Source organism: Leopardus geoffroyi, chromosome B3, assembly GCF_018350155.1.
Source record: "Leopardus geoffroyi isolate Oge1 chromosome B3, O.geoffroyi_Oge1_pat1.0, whole genome shotgun sequence".
Lineage (NCBI taxonomy): Eukaryota > Metazoa > Chordata > Mammalia > Carnivora > Felidae > Leopardus > Leopardus geoffroyi.
The window spans coordinates 61,102,051-61,119,906 of record NC_059337.1 but is presented as its reverse complement, the minus strand read 5'-3'; the positions used below and the strand labels follow the sequence as shown (position 1 = coordinate 61,119,906).

The following is a 17,856-nucleotide window of genomic DNA, read 5'->3' as shown; positions in this document are numbered from 1 at the left end:
TTAGCATGTTCTTCAGCTCATTTACTTAATAAAAGTTATACTAACTGAAATAGGATTCTGATGATAACAATTCAAAAACTTACACATCTGTCACAGAAGAAGGAACATTCTCTTCTACCCATTTCAAATCATCTTCCTGCTGGAAACATACAAATACCAGTGGTTACTAAAATGCACCAGATAATACATGTCAAGTAAGGATCTAAAGAGGTCTCAACATTTTTAAACTTAATCTTTTGAGAATTCTGAAGTAGTATATTCACATAACAATTGTGAATTGTGACTGCTAATAATTTAAAAAGTTATAGAGTCAATACTTTAAAAAATCCATGTAAGTGTAATATAAGTATGTAAGTGAAATATAAAATTATGTCTTTAAATGCTTTCTTCTCAATGTTCTAATACCTAAGAGTTTGCTTCCTGTAAGTTTTGCTCCTTAAAAGTGAGATAAATTCTAAAGCCCTTAATGTAGACTGCATGCATAGTTCTAAAAAACAAACAAGAAACTGCTGAATGAAAAAAAATCTTGATCTTTACTACAAATAGCATCTTAGGTTAACAGGGCTATAACTTCCATTGATGAAAACAATTAAATAGAACCATCAGACTAGTCTGAGGTGCCTTTTCAGGACACGGTAACAAACCAACTAGGTTAAAGATAACTAGATCTTAGAATGAGAATCACTTACTGTTTCTGTTTTTAAAAATGTAAATGTAATATATATTAAAAGATGTATAAAGCAAGCTTAATTACAGCATAGATCTAAAAAATCATTAAGGCCTGTATACAATTACTTACTGCTTTGTTTACTTTACTATTTCCATTTGGTTCTTGTTTAGTACTTCTCATTTTCATTCCTTCTGCAGAGGGAAAACAAAGTAGATGGGTTAAGTGTATCAGAGACCAGCAATAATTCAAACATGGATTCAGAACTTTAGGTTTATGGACCCTGATTTATACAACAGCTATTTCTCTACTTTTATGCTAGAAGTTCAAAGCCAAATTTCCAGCTCATCCAGTAAGCAAAGCGTACATTTACTGTGCAATTATTCACTGAATTTATCATGGCTTCACCTTAATATTTATACCCTTACTTTTGATTCCCCCTAACTTCACCACATACCAAATTGAGAAACAATTGTACAACAGTTGTAAAATAATAAACTGTATCAAAGTATCTTGATTTTGATATTCACAAACTGTTATATTTGCTTTACTCTATTTCTAAAAACCAGAAAATAATATTTAAAGCACAAATCAATTTTATCACTACCAAAGCTTTCTTTTAGCATAGGTTCTTTTTGTTCATCTTCTTCCTCTTCCTCAGACAATGGTGAAAAGGCAAACCTGACAACGGAAAGAAACAAATTAGAAAACTACAAGAAATGCTACACTCTCTAGATTTTACAGACCTTATTACTGAAGCTGCAATGAGTCATTCATAAAATTATTTTAGTGAAAACAAAATAATTCCTCCCCTTCAGAAAGCTCTTATTTGCCTTTATTAGCAAGAGAAGCAGGACAGTATCACATTTACAAGTGCAGGCTCAGCCACATACTACCTGGTACTTTAGACAAGTTACTTATTCTCTGTGCCTCAGTTTTCTCATCTGAAATTGGGGATAAGACATTACTCATTGAGGTGTTTTATAAAAAGTAAACAAGTCATTTCAAAAAGTGCTTAGAACAATACCTCACACATGGTAAAGCATTTACAAGCATATATTACCACGAAGAGGAAAGTAAATTCTCATGTAATTTAAAATCTCAGCCTTTCAATTTGTAGTTAAGAGACAAAGTCCTGACCTTGTATGTACCAGGTAATTTAAAATCTCAGGTTCCAAGTGGGGAGTTGAGAAGATGAAGGCTTCATCTGGTATATCTAAGAAATCTTTCCTTTACAACTTCCAAGAGATTCAGCAAAGCAGCTGCTAGACAGATATCTCCTAGAAAGCTTCCACTTTGAACTCACTCTGTACTTACTGTTGTCTCTTATTTTAATTCTACTTTGTTTTTAAATCACCCTTTCATGAATTAAAAAACAAAAACCCCACAGAACTCTTTAAAAGCTAGGAGTAACAGGGAACACCCATAACCTATTAAAGGATAATTAGCAAAAATTAACACTAGATATCAAAGTTAATAATACTTGAAAAGCACTTTTTAAAATTCAGAATAAAATGAGGAGGTCCACTCTCAATGCCTCAATTCAATACTATACAGGAGAGCCTAACTAACACAAGAAACAGTAATGAGGCAGCAGTGTTAGTTGGAAAAGAAAGAGTAACATTGTCATTACTTTCAATAAAAATCAATCTAATGGGGAAATCTAGAAATTATCAGAACAAGACAACATATGAAGGTTGATGGATATGATATATAAAAATCAATAGCATTACAAGGCTCTTAGCTGGCCCAGTCCATAGATAATGCAACTCTTGATCTCAGGGTTGTGAGTTCAAGCCATGTTAGGCATGGAGCCTACTTAAAATTTGGTTCAGGTCATGATTTCACGGTTCTTAGGATTGAGCTCCACATAGGGTTCTGCGCTGACAGCATGGAGCCTGCTTGGGATTCTTCCATCCACCCCTCCTTCCTTCTCCTTCCTTTCTTCCCTTTCTTTCTGTCCTTTCTCTCTCTCTCAAAATAAACATTTCACTCATATATGGAATTTGAGAAACTCAACAGATGAACATAGGGGAAGGGAAGGAAAAATAACATAAACAAAACAAAGAGGAAGGCAAACCATAAGAGACTCTTAAATACAGAGAACAAACTGAGGGTTGCTGGAGGGGGGTGGGTTAAATGGGTGACAGGCATTAAGGAGGGCACTTTGCCGGATGAGCACTGGGTGTCAATATGTAAGAGATGAATGAATCACTGGGTTCTACTCCTGAAGCCAAGACTACACTGTATGTTAACTAACTTGAACGAACGAATGAATATATAAATAAATATTAAAAAATTTAAAACAATCAACAGCATTCCTACATTTTTGCCAAAGCCATATGTATTATTTTAAAAGGGTGCATCCATAAGAGCCATAAAAATTTTTAAATATTTTAACAAAAGTTATGAAACAGGGGGCTAGGTGGCTTAGTCAGTTGAACATCCAAGTCTTGATTTTGGATCTCATCATGATCCTAGAATTGTAAGATTGAGCTCTATACTAGGCTCCACGCTGAGGGTGAGGCTCTCGGGGCGCCTGGGTGACTCAGTCAGTTAAGCATCTGACTCTTGATTTCATCTCAGGTCATGATCTCATGGTTCCTGGGATACAGTCCCACATCACAATCACTGCGGAGCCTGCTTGGGATTCTCTCTCTCCCCCTTCTCTCTACCCTTCCCTTCCCGCCCCCCCTCAAAATCAATAAACTTAAAAAAAAAAAAGTCTCCTCTCTCCTTCTGCCCCCTTCCCTGCTCATGCTCTCTTAAAAAAAAAAAAAAGTTATAAAACATAAAGCACTGAAAAGATTAAAAACAATAGGACATACCATATGCAAGGATGGAAAAAATATATGTAACTTCCCTAATTAACCTATCAATTCAATTAAATTCTAATCAAAATCCGATAAAGGTTTTCCTACAATTAAATAAACTAGTTAAACATTTTATTAAAGAGAAAAGACCCAATGGCAATGGATATTTTCTAAAAAAGAAGATTAAGGGGGAAGACACATATGAAGACTTATCAGTAAACTAAGATAATTTGAGAAAGTGTACTACTGATGTAGGATCAGAGAGAGAGAAAAAAGCAGAATAGAGAACTCACAATTAAACAATTCTTGATGAATAAAAGCACAACTGTGAAATTTTGAAAAAATCATAGAATAACTTTAGACTTCACCTTAAGCCAGGAAAAAATTTCTTAGACAAGACACAAAAAAAATGGGGCACCTGGGTGGTCCAGTCAGTTGAGCATCCGACTCGGCTCAGGTCATGATCTCTACAGTTCATGAGTTTGAGCCCCACACTGGGCTCGCTGCTATCAGCAGAGAGCCAGCTTCAGATCCTCTGTCGCCTTCTCTCTGCCCCTCCCCCGTCTGCACACTCTCTCAAAAATAAACATTAAAAAGAAAAAAACAATGGGAATGCAAGCTGGTGCAGCCACTCTGCAAAACAGTATGGAGGTTCCTCAAAAAACTAAAAATAGAACTACCCTACGACCCAGCAATTGCACTACTAGGCATTTATCCAAGGGATACAGGTGCTCTGTTTCAAAGGGACACATGCACCCCCACATTTATAGCAGCACTATCAACAATAGCCAAAGTATAGAAAGAGCCCAAATGTCCATCGATGGATGAATGGATAAAGAAGATGTGGTATATATATACAATGGAGTATTACTCGGTGATCAAAAAGAATGAAATCTTGCCATTTGCAACTACGTGGATGGAACTGGAGGGTATTATGCTAAGTGAAATCAGTCAGTCAGAGAAAGACAAAAATCATATGACTTCACTCATATGAGGACTTTAAGAGACAAAACAGATGAACATAAGGGAAGGGAAACAAAAATAATATAAAAACAGGGAGGGGGACAAAACAGAAGAGACTCATAAATATGGAGAACAAACTGAGGGTTACGGGAGGGGTTGTGGGAGGAGGGATGGGCTAAATGGGTAAGGGGCACTAAGGAATCTACTCCTGAAATCATGGTTGCACTATATGCTAACTAATTTGGATGCAAATTTAAAAAAATAAAAAATAAAACAAGTTAAAAAAAAGACAAAATATACAATACATAAAGGAAAAAAATAACAAATTTGACTCCATACTTCCAACTTTTTCTATGGCCAAAACACCATTCAATTGTTCAAAGATAAACTAGAAGAAAATATCTGGAATGTTTGGAACAAAATATTGGAATCTAAAACATATAAGGAATTCCTACAAATCAATATAAAAATGATCAATAAGCTGATAAGGAAAAAAAGTCAAAGCTATAAAAAGCTGACTGGCAGAAGAATAATACGACCAGTAAATACATAAAGACATAAAAATTTAGTCTTAAATGCAACTAAAAATACAGTGAATATTCTCATTTACCAGATCTGAAAAAATTAAATAATGGGGAAATAGGAAGGTAGAGGAGAGAGCTCCTCTCACACAATTGTTGGTAGATACATAATTTGAATGCAATCTGATTTTAATACGTGAAAAATTATAATATGCATATCCTTTATCCCAACAATCCCAAGTCTTCTCTATTTTTCTCAATTTTCTTAACTTTTTTTCAAAGAATACAAACATTAAATGCGTAATACGAAAAGACAGGCTATTTTCATGGGATAAAAAGATGTCATTTATCTCACACACACAAAAAAAATGTCACTTATTTTCTTTCTAAACCTTTTACTGGTATGTCTGATTATAAAATTATCCGTTTAGTTATACTGCCTCATCATTTCCTTCTTTGGTGATATGGTTGGGTAATATAAGCTCATAACCATCTAAATATAAATGGGGGTGGGAGGGGGTAGCATACCAAAGATATAGATATTCGCCAAATAAAGATAGCCAGTTTCTAAATAACTGAGATTTGCCAATAGCTGAACAAAGCAAATTCACATACAGACTTTTAATTCCCAAGTCTGTCACATAAGTTTTCATTTTACCCTATTGTTACAAAGTAAGCTGGTCTACTGATCATAAAAATTGTTCTTTCTTTCCCAACACTAGACAGATGAGACCCTCATTACAAGTGTCACAATCTATCTACTTCCCTTCTTTACTCATATACATACATATTACCAGAACATGTCAGAACCGAAAATAACCTTGTATCAATTGATTCAATTCCCTCACATTATATGAAGAGGAAACTAAGGCCCAGAGAAGTGAAGAAAGGCAACATGCCAAAAGTCACAGTGCAAATAGAAGAGTTGGACAGGAACCCACTTCTCTGGATTCCAGACCTAGTGAATATCCTTTCCAATATATGACATGGCCTGGACACTGTCACCCACTGAACTACCCCTAACTGATGACATGGCCATTCAATGGTTAGCAATGTAAATAAGAAGTGTCCAAGAACCTCTGGTTGTTTGCAGATGGTCGCCAGAGAACCATGATGACAAATAGGATCATGGAGAACAGCAACCGCCAGATGGCATCATCCACCCACAGCTCCCGCCAATCCTACCAAAAGGGGGAGAAGCACATTTTTATACATAATCTTAACTCATTTCACAAAGTCCTTAGCAGAGAACAAGAATCATTTATTTATTCGTTCAACTTATACAAACTAAGGCCCTGCTATGTGCTAGGCACTGTGCTAAGCACAGGGAATAAAAAATAAATGAACACTGTTTCTTCCCTGGTAGTGTTTATTGCTAAAGAAAAGGCACCATACTTTGGTGCTTACACTATGTTTCCTATAGCTCTGAGAATCTTTAGGGAAGGACTTTTATACAAGGTAAGAGAAAGTAACGTTATGTTGTTATTTTTTATAGTTTTCATTTTATTTATTTTTACCAGCTTAGCTCTGGCTTCCAAAGAAATGTTTTGCCAGTCTCTGTGCTCAAATCTTAAGTACAGGGCTTCTAGTGAGTAGTGTTATTCACAGGTACTTAATGTTTTGGACTCTGGATTTCTTGTTGAAACTTTTTAGTTAAGGAAAGATTGGGTTATGACAAACTATGACGATCATTTATAACGTTCTCTCTCACTATTGGGATATATAGGCAGTCCTTTCTCCCAATGTCTGCCCAAAAAACCCATAAAACAAATCTATCATACTAAGCACAGTGTTAATATAGAATACTTAGGAGGAGGGAAGGATTCTAACCCTCAAGAGTGGAAACCTAACCCTAATTTCCTAAAAGGTATGAACCTTACCATTGTCATCAACATCATCGTCTGTGTATAGAACAGTACACTATTCACAAATGCATGTGTTTATAACTCACCGACTGACAAGTCACTATCCTGAACTTCATGGTTGTCCAGATGATAAACACAATAGATGCTAACAGGAAATGAAAAACCTGGTCACAGTATGAATATTAGTTTACATCCCTAATTACATTCTCTGAGTCTAGTTAAGTGGAATCCCACACATCCCTAACTCTCAATACATCACAATCATTTTCTCTATTATTTTAACACATTTATTCAATACAAATTTACTTACAACTGCTGTAAGCAAGGCCCACAATTCATACTCTAGCCAATTCTTTCTGTAAAGAATAGTTTTGTTTACCATTTGGCTACTTTAGTCATCCTCAGAATTGGAAAAGAAGGTATTAGAAACATGGCTTTTTCCAGCATTATCAATAATATGATTTTTTTCCTTTTCTTCAGCCTTAGTATAATAATGCTAATTTTTCTTTGGTTGGTCAGATGGAAAAAGAGGTTGATAAAATGACTGCAAGACAAACAGAACTGTTGGTTCCAATTATAGGCCAGACCTCTTTATTCCTGGTACAAAAGCCAAAAGGCCGGCAAATTAGCCTACATGGGCTATAGTCTATGCTAATGGATATGTGTAACGAATATGTTATGCACGTTTAGTGATATATGTAAAGCCAATATAATAGCAATGTACACTAATCTAAAATCTAAATACAATTCTATATTTATTTTAATAAAACCAAATAAGCAAATATTAACATCTTCTAAAAGAAATCTAAATGCTGTATGAGACTAGTGCTCACTTGCCTCAAAAAAAAAAAAAAAAAAAAAAAAAAAAAAAGAGTATCTCAGAAAAACAATGGAGATAGGAGAAAGATATACCAAGAGTTGAAATTATATGTAGTTGATCTTCACTTATTAAAATAAGTGGTTCTAAACTTTTTTTGTACCACAGACCCCTTTGAGAATTTGACAAAAGTGAAAGACAACTTCCCCAAGTGAAATGTACAAAACTTTTTATGTAATTTTAGAGAGCCTACCTATGGACTCTCAGGTTAAGAATCTCTGTTCTAAAAGAACTGCATTTAAACAGCAGGGAGCAAGTCTCCAACTTACCTGCCACAGCCAAGATAAGTGTGTTGGTAAAATGTCGGTACAAAGAGAGTTTTACAATGTTCCTCCGAAGTTTTAACAGCTTCATTGTTTGAGTCAGGCTAATAAATATGTGTTTGCAGGTCAAGGAAATCAACATTCAGAAAAAACAATAAACTAGTAAACTAATTCTTATATTTCTTTGAGAATCTGGGGTCAAACTGACAGAGTTATGGACACCAGGCCTAACAGCTCTCACTCTCAACCTCACAAATACCCCAAGCCTCACCATGATTAATAAGAAAGTCTTCATTTTAAATGAGACTTAAAGAGAACACAAAACCCAGAGAAAATGAGAATGCAAAAGAGAAGAAAAAATAAGAGGAAAAACATAAAGGAGAAATAAAGATAGGAAGAAGCTTTCTAGTGAAACAAGGAAGAAGAACCAAATGAAAGACAAAAGGAAGAAAATGAAATAAAAATGAGTTAACGGGCAAAAAAACGGGATAGCATCCTCTTTCCTCTTTTAAAGTAGTGGCTCTGTTCTCATTGTCCTAGCTAATCCAGTCTAGAGTCACACATTCGTGCCCATAACCTCCCACAGTTTATACTCAGTCCCCTTGTGCCATGTTAAGGAACCTGCCATCAGTTGCCTGAATTATCCTGAATGAAAAGGACCATACAATTACAAACTGGCTGAGAATCCCAGGCAGTTAGGCTCTAAAAGCAACAACCCTCCATTTTCAAGACATTATTCTTAAGTACAAGTTGCTGCATAAAGATAGAGGAGACCTAATGACCAATATAGACGATTACCTGCTCTGATGTTCAACTTTCAGAATGAGGGGCAGATATGAAAGCAAGTGTGTTGGAGCTCACTTCTGCCCTTTAACAGAGCCTTGGCTGCTACCTAATTACCGGGTCATCTTCTTGTATGGTCCAGTCCCTCTCCCCACATCTCTCAATATGCGTGGTAGAGGTTCACAAAGCACACTTGAAAGATACTGACCTAGAAAAGCTTTGGCCTTTTGGGCCCAGGATACTTCAATTTCAAACATTTTTGATATAGGACAATCCCCCCCAAATTCACAAAATTACAACTTTATTTATATTCAGCCTTTTATAACAGTCACAGTCCATCAAGACTATAATATCACACCAATTATATATAGGACCAAATAACACAAAAACCAAAATAAATTTCTAAAAATCCCCAAAAGACAAAAGTCCAAACACCCGAATAATAGGTCAAGTCCCTAATAAACAAATGTTTACTCTTGAAAAGCAAGAAAAGATTATTCAAACACAAGCTTGTTTGTTATCTGCTGGTTGACTTCTCCTGTAAATGAATCAATATTTATCTCAAAGAACGGAAGTCTTCAAACAATCCCAAGTCTACTTTTAAATTAGAGGATTAAAACACTTATCCTGTTATCGTGTATGGGTTAAAATCTGCTAAAATTACTTAGAATTTTTTTTTTTTTAATTTTTTTTTTTCAACGTTTATTTATTTTTGGGACAGAGAGAGACAGAGCATGAACGGGGGAGGGGCAGAGAGAGAGGGAGACACAGAATCGGAAACAGGCTCCAGGCTCCAGGCTCTGAGCCATCAGCCCAGAGCCCGACGCGGGGCTCGAACTCACGGACCGCGAGATCGTGACCTGGCTGAAGTCGGACGCTTAACCGACTGCGCCACCCAGGCGCCCCCCTACTTAGAATTTTAAGAGAGTCAAACAACCTGGGGGCGCCTGGGTGGCTCAGTTGGTTAAGCATCCAACTTCGGCTCAGGTCACAACCTTGCAGCTTGTGGGTTTGAGCCCCTCATCGGGCTCTGTGCTGACAGCTCAGAGCCTGGAGCCTGTTGCAGATTCTGTGTCTCCCTCCCTCTCTCTCTGCCCCTCCCAGTTTATGCTCGGTCTCTCTCTCTCTCTCTCTCAAAAATAAACATTAAAAAAAATTTTGCTTTTAAATAAAAAGGAGTCAAAAAACCTCATATAGTTCCTAAAATCATATTTTAAGAATCAAAATATATACATAATTTTCAAATGATTTAATAATTGCCAGAGGGGCGCCTGGGTGGCGCAGTCGGTTAAGCGTCCGACTTCAGCCAGGTCACGATCTCACGGTCCGTGAGTTCGAGCCCCGCGTCGGGCTCTGGGCTGATGGCTCAGAGCCTGGAGCCTGTTTCCGATTCTGCGTCTCCCTCTCTCTCTGCCCCTCCCCCGTTCATGCTCTGTCTCTCTCTGTCCCAAAAATAAATAAACGTTGAAAAAAAAAAAATAAAAAAATAATAATAATAATAATAATAATTGCCAGAGGCTGAAAGAAATTGCAGGACCAGAGCAGTCAGTGATTCTAACACTAAGAGAGATAACATTAAGCCCAAAATTGAAGTGAAATGCTTATTTTTAAAAAAGCCAGAAGCTTTTATCTTATGCTCAGTCTACAGTCACCAACTCTTACTGCAATTTTTAAAATTAAAAACAAAATAACTGCTTACCTGAACTCTCAGTTCATTAGAATGAAAACACCCTATTCCCAAAGTAAAGAGTAATCAACAAAATCAGTAAAAACCATTTGCAGAAAGATCAATGGAAACCCATCTCCAAGGGGAGAAAATGGACCACCATCAAACAAGCCAATGAGAAGGATATCCACCAGCACAGGGCAGTGTCTAGGAAAGCCAAGGGGATAAAGGCCAAGGAAGCAAGATCAGTCTGGGCCTGCAGACAAAGAAAAAGAGGTGGTGAAAAAGAGATGTCTAGAGAGCACAGAGAAGAAACCAGCACATGATTCTGCATTTACATAATCATCTGGAATGATTTTGCATTCAAACTAAAAGAAAATAAGGAATACTTTGTACCTACAGCATTCTTCCCTTCTGACAAACGATCACATTGAATATACAGCTGTAAGCATTTCACACAAACTGCTGATTACAATGTCAATACAATAAAACATGCTGCTAACTAATAAGAGGCAACCACCACAAAACTCCTAGCATGCTAAGATCCATGTTAAGAAGTGACACACTGAAAAGGTGTGGTGTTACAAGCCGACATTCCATTCTATCTCCTATCATTATGATTTTGGCTACATGTCTAAAAAGACCGTTCACATATTTCAAAGTACTGCAGCATTAATATATTAAGAATTACTAATTTCCTGGGGCGCCTGGGTGGCGCAGTCGGTTAAGTGTCCGACTTCAGCCAGGTCACGATCTCGCAGTCCGTGAGTTTGAGCCCCGCGTCGGGCTCTGGGCTGATGGCTCAGAGCCTGGAGCCTGTTTCCGATTCTGTGTCTCCCTCTCTCTCTGCCCCTCCCCCGTTCATGCTCTGTCTCTCTCTGTCCCAAAAATAAATAAACGTTGAAAAAAAAAAAAAAATTAAAAAAAAAAAAAAAATCCTCCCTCTTTAGGGGGAGAAAGTTAGGGTTGGACTGGCAATAAAAAGTTTAATTCCAGCTTGGAGGCGGTTTTCAACCCTTTTAAAAAAAAAAAAAAAAAAAAGAATTACTAATTTCCAGAATTGTAATATAATGTAAATCTACAAATAAGAGCATACCCCAAAATAAAATGTAAGGCAAATTATCTGTCCCCAAAACTATACTGTTTGTTTCACACATTTATGTATATAAGCTGCTATTTATATAACCCTGATTGCCCAATCATCAGGACATTATTGAAAGGATATCCATAAAATAATACAGGCATCAATTGATGAGAGGGCCAGGTTTCCTATCAGAGCCAAGGGATAAGAAAAAGACTACAGCAGCATAAGAAAGAAAACGAAATAGACAGAGTTAAGATTAAAATTGCTGAAAGTCGAAGGAAATTACATAGAGGACAGTGTGATATGAAAAACAAATATGCATCCATAAAGAGTTTTATTTTACGGGGCAATTTATTGCAAAACTTACAGAGCTCAGTTTTCTTGAGGGCAAAGTCAAATTTACAGTATTTGCCACCATGAATCTAATGGGTTAATGCTGGGAGTAACTTTTAAATAAGTAACTGCTGGAATGACCAAGTTCTTCTTCACATTAATCCACCTCTAACATAAATTTCTTTATCATTTATATCTCAGTGCTTTGGTTCCCTTCCTGGCAAAGGGCATGATTTTATAATCCTCAAGAAGGATGTGAAACATTTAGTTCCATTTTTAGAAAAGCCTTTGAAACTCAAGTGGTGGTTAGCAAAGAGCACTGCCACTTTAAAACAATAAAAAAGATTATGGAGCAAGTACATGATTACCATGTCTGCCCCTTACACAAGAATGAGAGCCCCTGTCTGGGAGGAGGAATAAGTAGCAATATGGGGACAGGAGGGAAAGCATTCATTCCTGGTCACACATTAAACTTACAAAGCTCTTATAGATTAAAAAGAAAATTTGCATTATACATACATTTTGAAAATCAGAATTCTAAGGTGACTTAGAAGAAAAAGCCCACAGACATTTCCAATTCACCCTTTCAAGACAAAAACGATATATATGAACTGACCACAAATACTCAGATTAAGCAGTACTGACCCCAGTAACTCTGAGGACCCCTTCCATTCCAGAGAACAAAAGATAGAGGGCTCCTGCTACCACAACTTTGTGAAGAGTGACTCCAAGTCGAGGCCTAAATAGAAGAAAGCAAAGACAAGAGTTGAATACCAATGCTACAAACTCCAAAATAAGCTAAGTAACAGCAACTCATGTTGATTAATACAGGCCAACAAGTTAGCAGAGATAAGCCAGACATACTTGATGTATCTGAGGAAAAAAAAAAAAAAAAAAAAAAAAAAGGAAGAACAGATAGTCTTAAACCAAGAAAGTGAATACCAGAACTTTAGATCTGGCCCTGGTTACTGCATTTAAAGTTTTAAAAAAAGTCATTTTTATTATAGAGAATTTTCAAACATTCAATAGTATAATGAACCTCTCTATATGTATCATCCAGTCCCAAAAACCACTAACCCATGGCCAATCCTGCTTCATACAAGCCTCATCCACCTCCCATCATCCCATATGATCTTTCAGCGTATTTCTTTTTTTAATCAATAAGGGCTTTTTAAAAACATAACCACAATACCATCTCCAAATCTAAAAATTTTAACAATATAAGCAAATATCCTATTGTAACTCATTAGATAACCTGTACAGTTGTAAGCTCAGAATCCAACAAAATATAAAGTCTTCCAAACAGGTTCTTGAAGGAAGTCTTGAATCCATGACATTCAAAATGCCACCCAATCAGAATCTACATTTAAACAAGATCTCCACGTGATTCATTAGTGCACTGTAAGTGAGATGCATTGCTGTAAATCATGTCTACCTAAGCCTAAGTGATACTTGTGCTTGTATTTTTTTGTTATATGCTAGCAAAGTTCTGTATGGGCAAGGATTTTTCTCCCTACTGTCATATCTTAGAAATCTACTTCCTGGAACATAGGAGGCACTCCAATTAAGTAACTTTACAAATGAAACCCACCCCATTCCCCTTAACCCACTGAAAGCAAAACTCCTTTAAATGAATAAATTAAAAGAACTGAAACTCAAGTGTGCCTGGGTGGCTCAGTTGGTTAAGCGTCCAACTTCAGCTCAGGTCATGATCTCGAGGTTCCTGAGTTCGAGCCCCATGTCGGGCTCTGTGCTCACAGCTCAGAGCCTGGAGCCTGCTTCAGATTCTGTGTCTCTTTTTCTCTCTGCCCCTCCCCTGCCTATACTCTGTCTGTCTCTCAAAAACAAATAAACATTAAAAAGATTTTCTTTTATTAAAATTCATTTATTTAATCTCACTTAAAGCAAGACTACTTGAAATAACTGTCTATACCTGGCTAATTCCAACTCCTCTGCTTCTATTTTCTCTCTTGAATTCACTCCAATCAAGCTTTTATCCTAGCACTTCACCAAAACCGTCTTGTTAAGGTCACTTACACCTCCCATGAAGTTAAACCCAGTGGACTGCTCAACCCTCTTGATACAATCACTCTCTCCTTGAAACAGTCTTCAGGTTTGCTTCTCACCACAATGGTCCTTCTCAACTTCCTCTGGTCTAATTCTATTTCATCTCACTGAATTCTAAAGAATTAAAATTGTTCGAGGTTCAATCCTTTGACCTCTTTTCTATACACACTCACTTCCTTGGTGATCACATCCCAGTCTCATGGCTTTACATAACATCTATATATTGATGACTCCCAAATTCATATCTCTACCCTACTCTCTCCCCTTTATTCCCTTTGGGCATCTAACACCTCCTAATATTCACTCTACTCCAAACTTATTCTATCTAAGGTCTTCCTGAACTCATAAATATCAATTCCACCATTCCTTGCTCACACCGAAACAGCTGGCATCATCCATGATTCCTCTTCTCTTTCACATCACACATTTGATCCATCAGAAAATTCCATTGGCTCCACCTTCAAAATATACACAGAATCTGACCATATCTTAGGATCTCTTCTTCTAAGTGTACATTAGTTCCCTCACCACCTTAAGATCTCTGCTTAATTGTCACTAAGTGAAGCCTTCCTCGGCCACTGTATTTACAGCTGAAAGCTCCACTTCTTGCTTGGCACTCTCTAAATCCTTCCCCTGCTTTATTTGCTCCGTAGCACTTATCACTGAAATAAATATTAAATATTTTATTCATTTATTTTTATCTTTGTCCCCTCCTTCCACAAATGTAAACTCCAAGTCTTTTGTTTACTTGCTATATCCCCAGGGCCTAAAACACTATCTAGTATATAGAAGGCATGCAATAAAATTTTTTGAATAAAAAGTAAATTATTTTCAGACTGTTTTTTCAGACTGAATGACATTCCCATGAAAAACTGTGATTTGCAAAAATATTTTGGAAGATTAGAAGTCACTGCAATTTCACTCTAAAAGTTTGATGTTTTAATTGTCATTCATTATATTGCAGAATTTCCTGCAAATGCTCCTTGAGTTCTAAGAAGTGAAATGAAACACTTTACATTTCCTGGCTTTTATAAATCTACAAAATTTCAGATAACTGTCTTACTGCGGTTCTTACATCAATTCTTTCAGAATTACAATGGGAACCTGAAATACTGATTCAATTTAATCAGCATTTTAATACGTTCTTCCATATAAAAAGTTAATACTTACTTGACTATGCCATATCCAAGGCTGACTATGATGACCAGGGTTCGAGCCAGTGAGCGTTTAACTGCCGATAGCAGCTCTGCAAGGATCAGAGCGCCCTGAACTGTGAGAAAGAAGCAGAAAAGGGTGCTATAATCTAGGTTTGGAAAAAGGGGCGATTCTAGAACCAGAACATAGAGCTAGATCTCTAACAGTCGTCAGAATAAGCATTGGGATTATTCTGTTCAAAGAGAATACCTCTCTTGCAATTTTTACAAGTACACAAGTTGATTTTACTTACCTTGCTCATGTGAACAGCAATCTGGGTGTGCTCAAATTACCTTCCCTCCCCAACCCCACTTCACTAAAACCTCAGGAGAACATCTCACCTACCTGACGGTTTAGAACACTTAGGAACTTTCCCCCATTTTTAAAAACTGAAGAACACACATTGAAAATATATAAACACATTGAATATATACAGTGAAAAGTACAAAATACACAGTTTTCAAATCATTTTCACATCTACTATTTTCACGCCCTTTCAAAGACAGGGGAAACTCTAATTAGTAATCTTACGACAATAATCATTAAAACTTAAATGTCTGGTGAGAAAGAACCAAAACTATCACAAAAAACTTCAGTACAAAACAATTTCTATCATTACCTGTTCACTTTAGTAAACCTACGCACCCTCTTATTTTCCTGATATTACTGTATTTTACCAGTTCTTGGATTTTAACATCTTTGAAATCAAAGTATGTCCTATAATCAATGGTATCTTACTATTAAATTGGCAGTAATTATTTCTTTTTCAGATGCACATAATAATGGTGCCTTAAAAATCAAGGCAATTGAGATTCAATGATGGTAATAATCTTACCCAAAATGGCCACTACTATTGTAACTTGTATATTTCAGTACCATCACTCTTAAATCACTGAACCCGTAAGTTATAAGGCTAAAAACAAGAGTCACGATCATAATGATTATGCTTAAGTTATTCTAGTAATTAAGTAACTAAGAAGTTAAAACCATTAATGACTGCTGATCTGAGTTAAACTGTCACATGTCTTACCTGCCAATCATTCACAAACTGGTGAACATTTTTTGGTTACACACCTGATTCTCCTTTGTATCGAATATTCTGAAATTCTGCATAGAAGACAGCTTTCTCAAGCATTCCCAAGAAGATGACAGCACCAATCCAAAACTGAATTCTCAGGAGATCTCTCCAATAGCAGGCAGACCATGCCAGCCACAGAACACCAAACAGGACATATACGATGCACATCACCATGAAAAACTGTCATCCAAATGGGTAAGAAATAAAAGGGAAAATTAGGGCCAAGAGCCAATCTGGAATCAATACACAGTCTTAAACTATTAAAAAAAAAAAAAAAAAAAATTCTACCCTCTACTTTAAGAATTTATCTCGTTGGAGTTCCATATTAACGTAAAAAAATGATCTCCTCTTGCATATTGAGAGACTACCTAAGGACCTATGAATAAGAGTAACCGCTCTTCTGCATTACAACTGCATTTTCAGCTCACTATGTAAAATTGCATAAATGAAGATAACACTAAAGAGGAAAAAAATATGGCAGGGTTATGATACATCTGAAGGCAATGAAACATAACAAAGTGGGAAAACTATGAAAGGGAAAAGAAGAAAACCATGAACAAAGGAAATCTGAAAATAGAGTAAGGATATTCCCATAGACACAGACACACATGAGGCAGTGTCATCATTTAGTTACTTTAAATGGGATCAGAAACTATAGGGCTGTAAGAAGTGCCCTGCTTTAGATTCTAGAGAGAATGTGAGATGTGAAATTATCTGTGAGGTACTTTCCAATTCTGAAATTCCACAAGTCATCAATCTCCTCATTCTACAGATGAGAAGACAAGGCACAGAGGAATTCACGGACACTCTGAATGTCACAATCCAGTAAGAAGTACAGAACTACAAGCAGTATTTTCTGAACTGTTCAGGAAAAATTCTTTAAAGAATATTGCCACAAAACATGGACAATCTTTCAGGTTAACTCATGTAATGTTAAGGTTAAAGAACGTAAGTTCACTTACAATCATCAATGGATATTCTTCAAGCGTGAGATATTCATACGGACCCTTCACTTCAACAGTCACTGCCAAAACACAGTCCTCAGAATTAATGTAAAGGATGCAGAAATTAAACAAAAACATTGTGCAATATTTGATTGATGAAATTAATGAAAATCTCATTGGGTTATTTAATCATTTCAATTCTGGTGAATATTTATAGAGCACTCTGAAATTCACGAAGTTTTATATTCTCAAGGTTCATGCCGTGTACCACACAAACCTCCACTCTCTGCTCCAGTCAGTATCCTAAGTGGAAAAGCCCTCTGTTCCCATATACACATCCTTTAAAGACTAGAATGAATGTATTTCCTCCACAAAGCCTTCTGTGAGCTGCCCACTGGAACTATAACCCATCTCCTCTAAATTCTAAACACCTTTCATATATACTTTTTCTTATAACACATCACTAATGTGCTTTGAAAAGTACAGGACTTCATTCCTTCATTCTGCTGTCCTCTTTGTCTTCTATCTATCTATATCTAGATTTTCCTATTACTTTATTTTTTTTACCTATTTCAATTTTATGTGACTTTGTGACATTAATGTATCATTTTCAGAAGGTACGTAATAAGTGTTTAATGATAGTAACAAGAATTTAAAGACAGATTTGCCTTACTGAAGCAAAACTATGACTATGTTTTTTACTATGATTATTTTAAAATTATAATTGATAAAACTATT

At 36.3% G+C, this 17,856-nt stretch overlaps 1 protein-coding gene across 2 annotated transcripts in view; it reads right to left on the bottom strand.

Annotated features, from left to right (window-relative positions):
* Positions 1-17,856, bottom strand: part of TMEM87A (transmembrane protein 87A) — a 40,708-nt gene that overhangs the window by 4,433 nt on the left and 18,419 nt on the right. Inside the window, exons 8-18 of one of the 2 annotated variants that reach the window (XM_045448070.1) lie at positions 17,137-17,198; positions 16,171-16,354; positions 15,073-15,172; positions 12,481-12,574; positions 11,644-11,715; positions 7,976-8,084; positions 6,916-6,974; positions 6,042-6,145; positions 1,275-1,348; positions 800-861; positions 84-139 (exon numbers count right to left, since the gene is read on the bottom strand). In XM_045448070.1, the coding sequence (XP_045304026.1) occupies positions 84-139; positions 800-861; positions 1,275-1,348; positions 6,042-6,145; positions 6,916-6,974; positions 7,976-8,084; positions 11,644-11,715; positions 12,481-12,574; positions 15,073-15,172; positions 16,171-16,354; positions 17,137-17,198 (976 nt within the window). Of the gene's footprint in view, positions 1-83; positions 140-799; positions 862-1,274; positions 1,349-6,041; positions 6,146-6,915; positions 6,975-7,975; positions 8,085-10,605; positions 10,675-11,643; positions 11,716-12,480; positions 12,575-15,072; positions 15,173-16,170; positions 16,355-17,136; positions 17,199-17,856 lie in introns of both variants that reach the window. The other variant, XM_045448071.1, reaches the window with a different exon arrangement.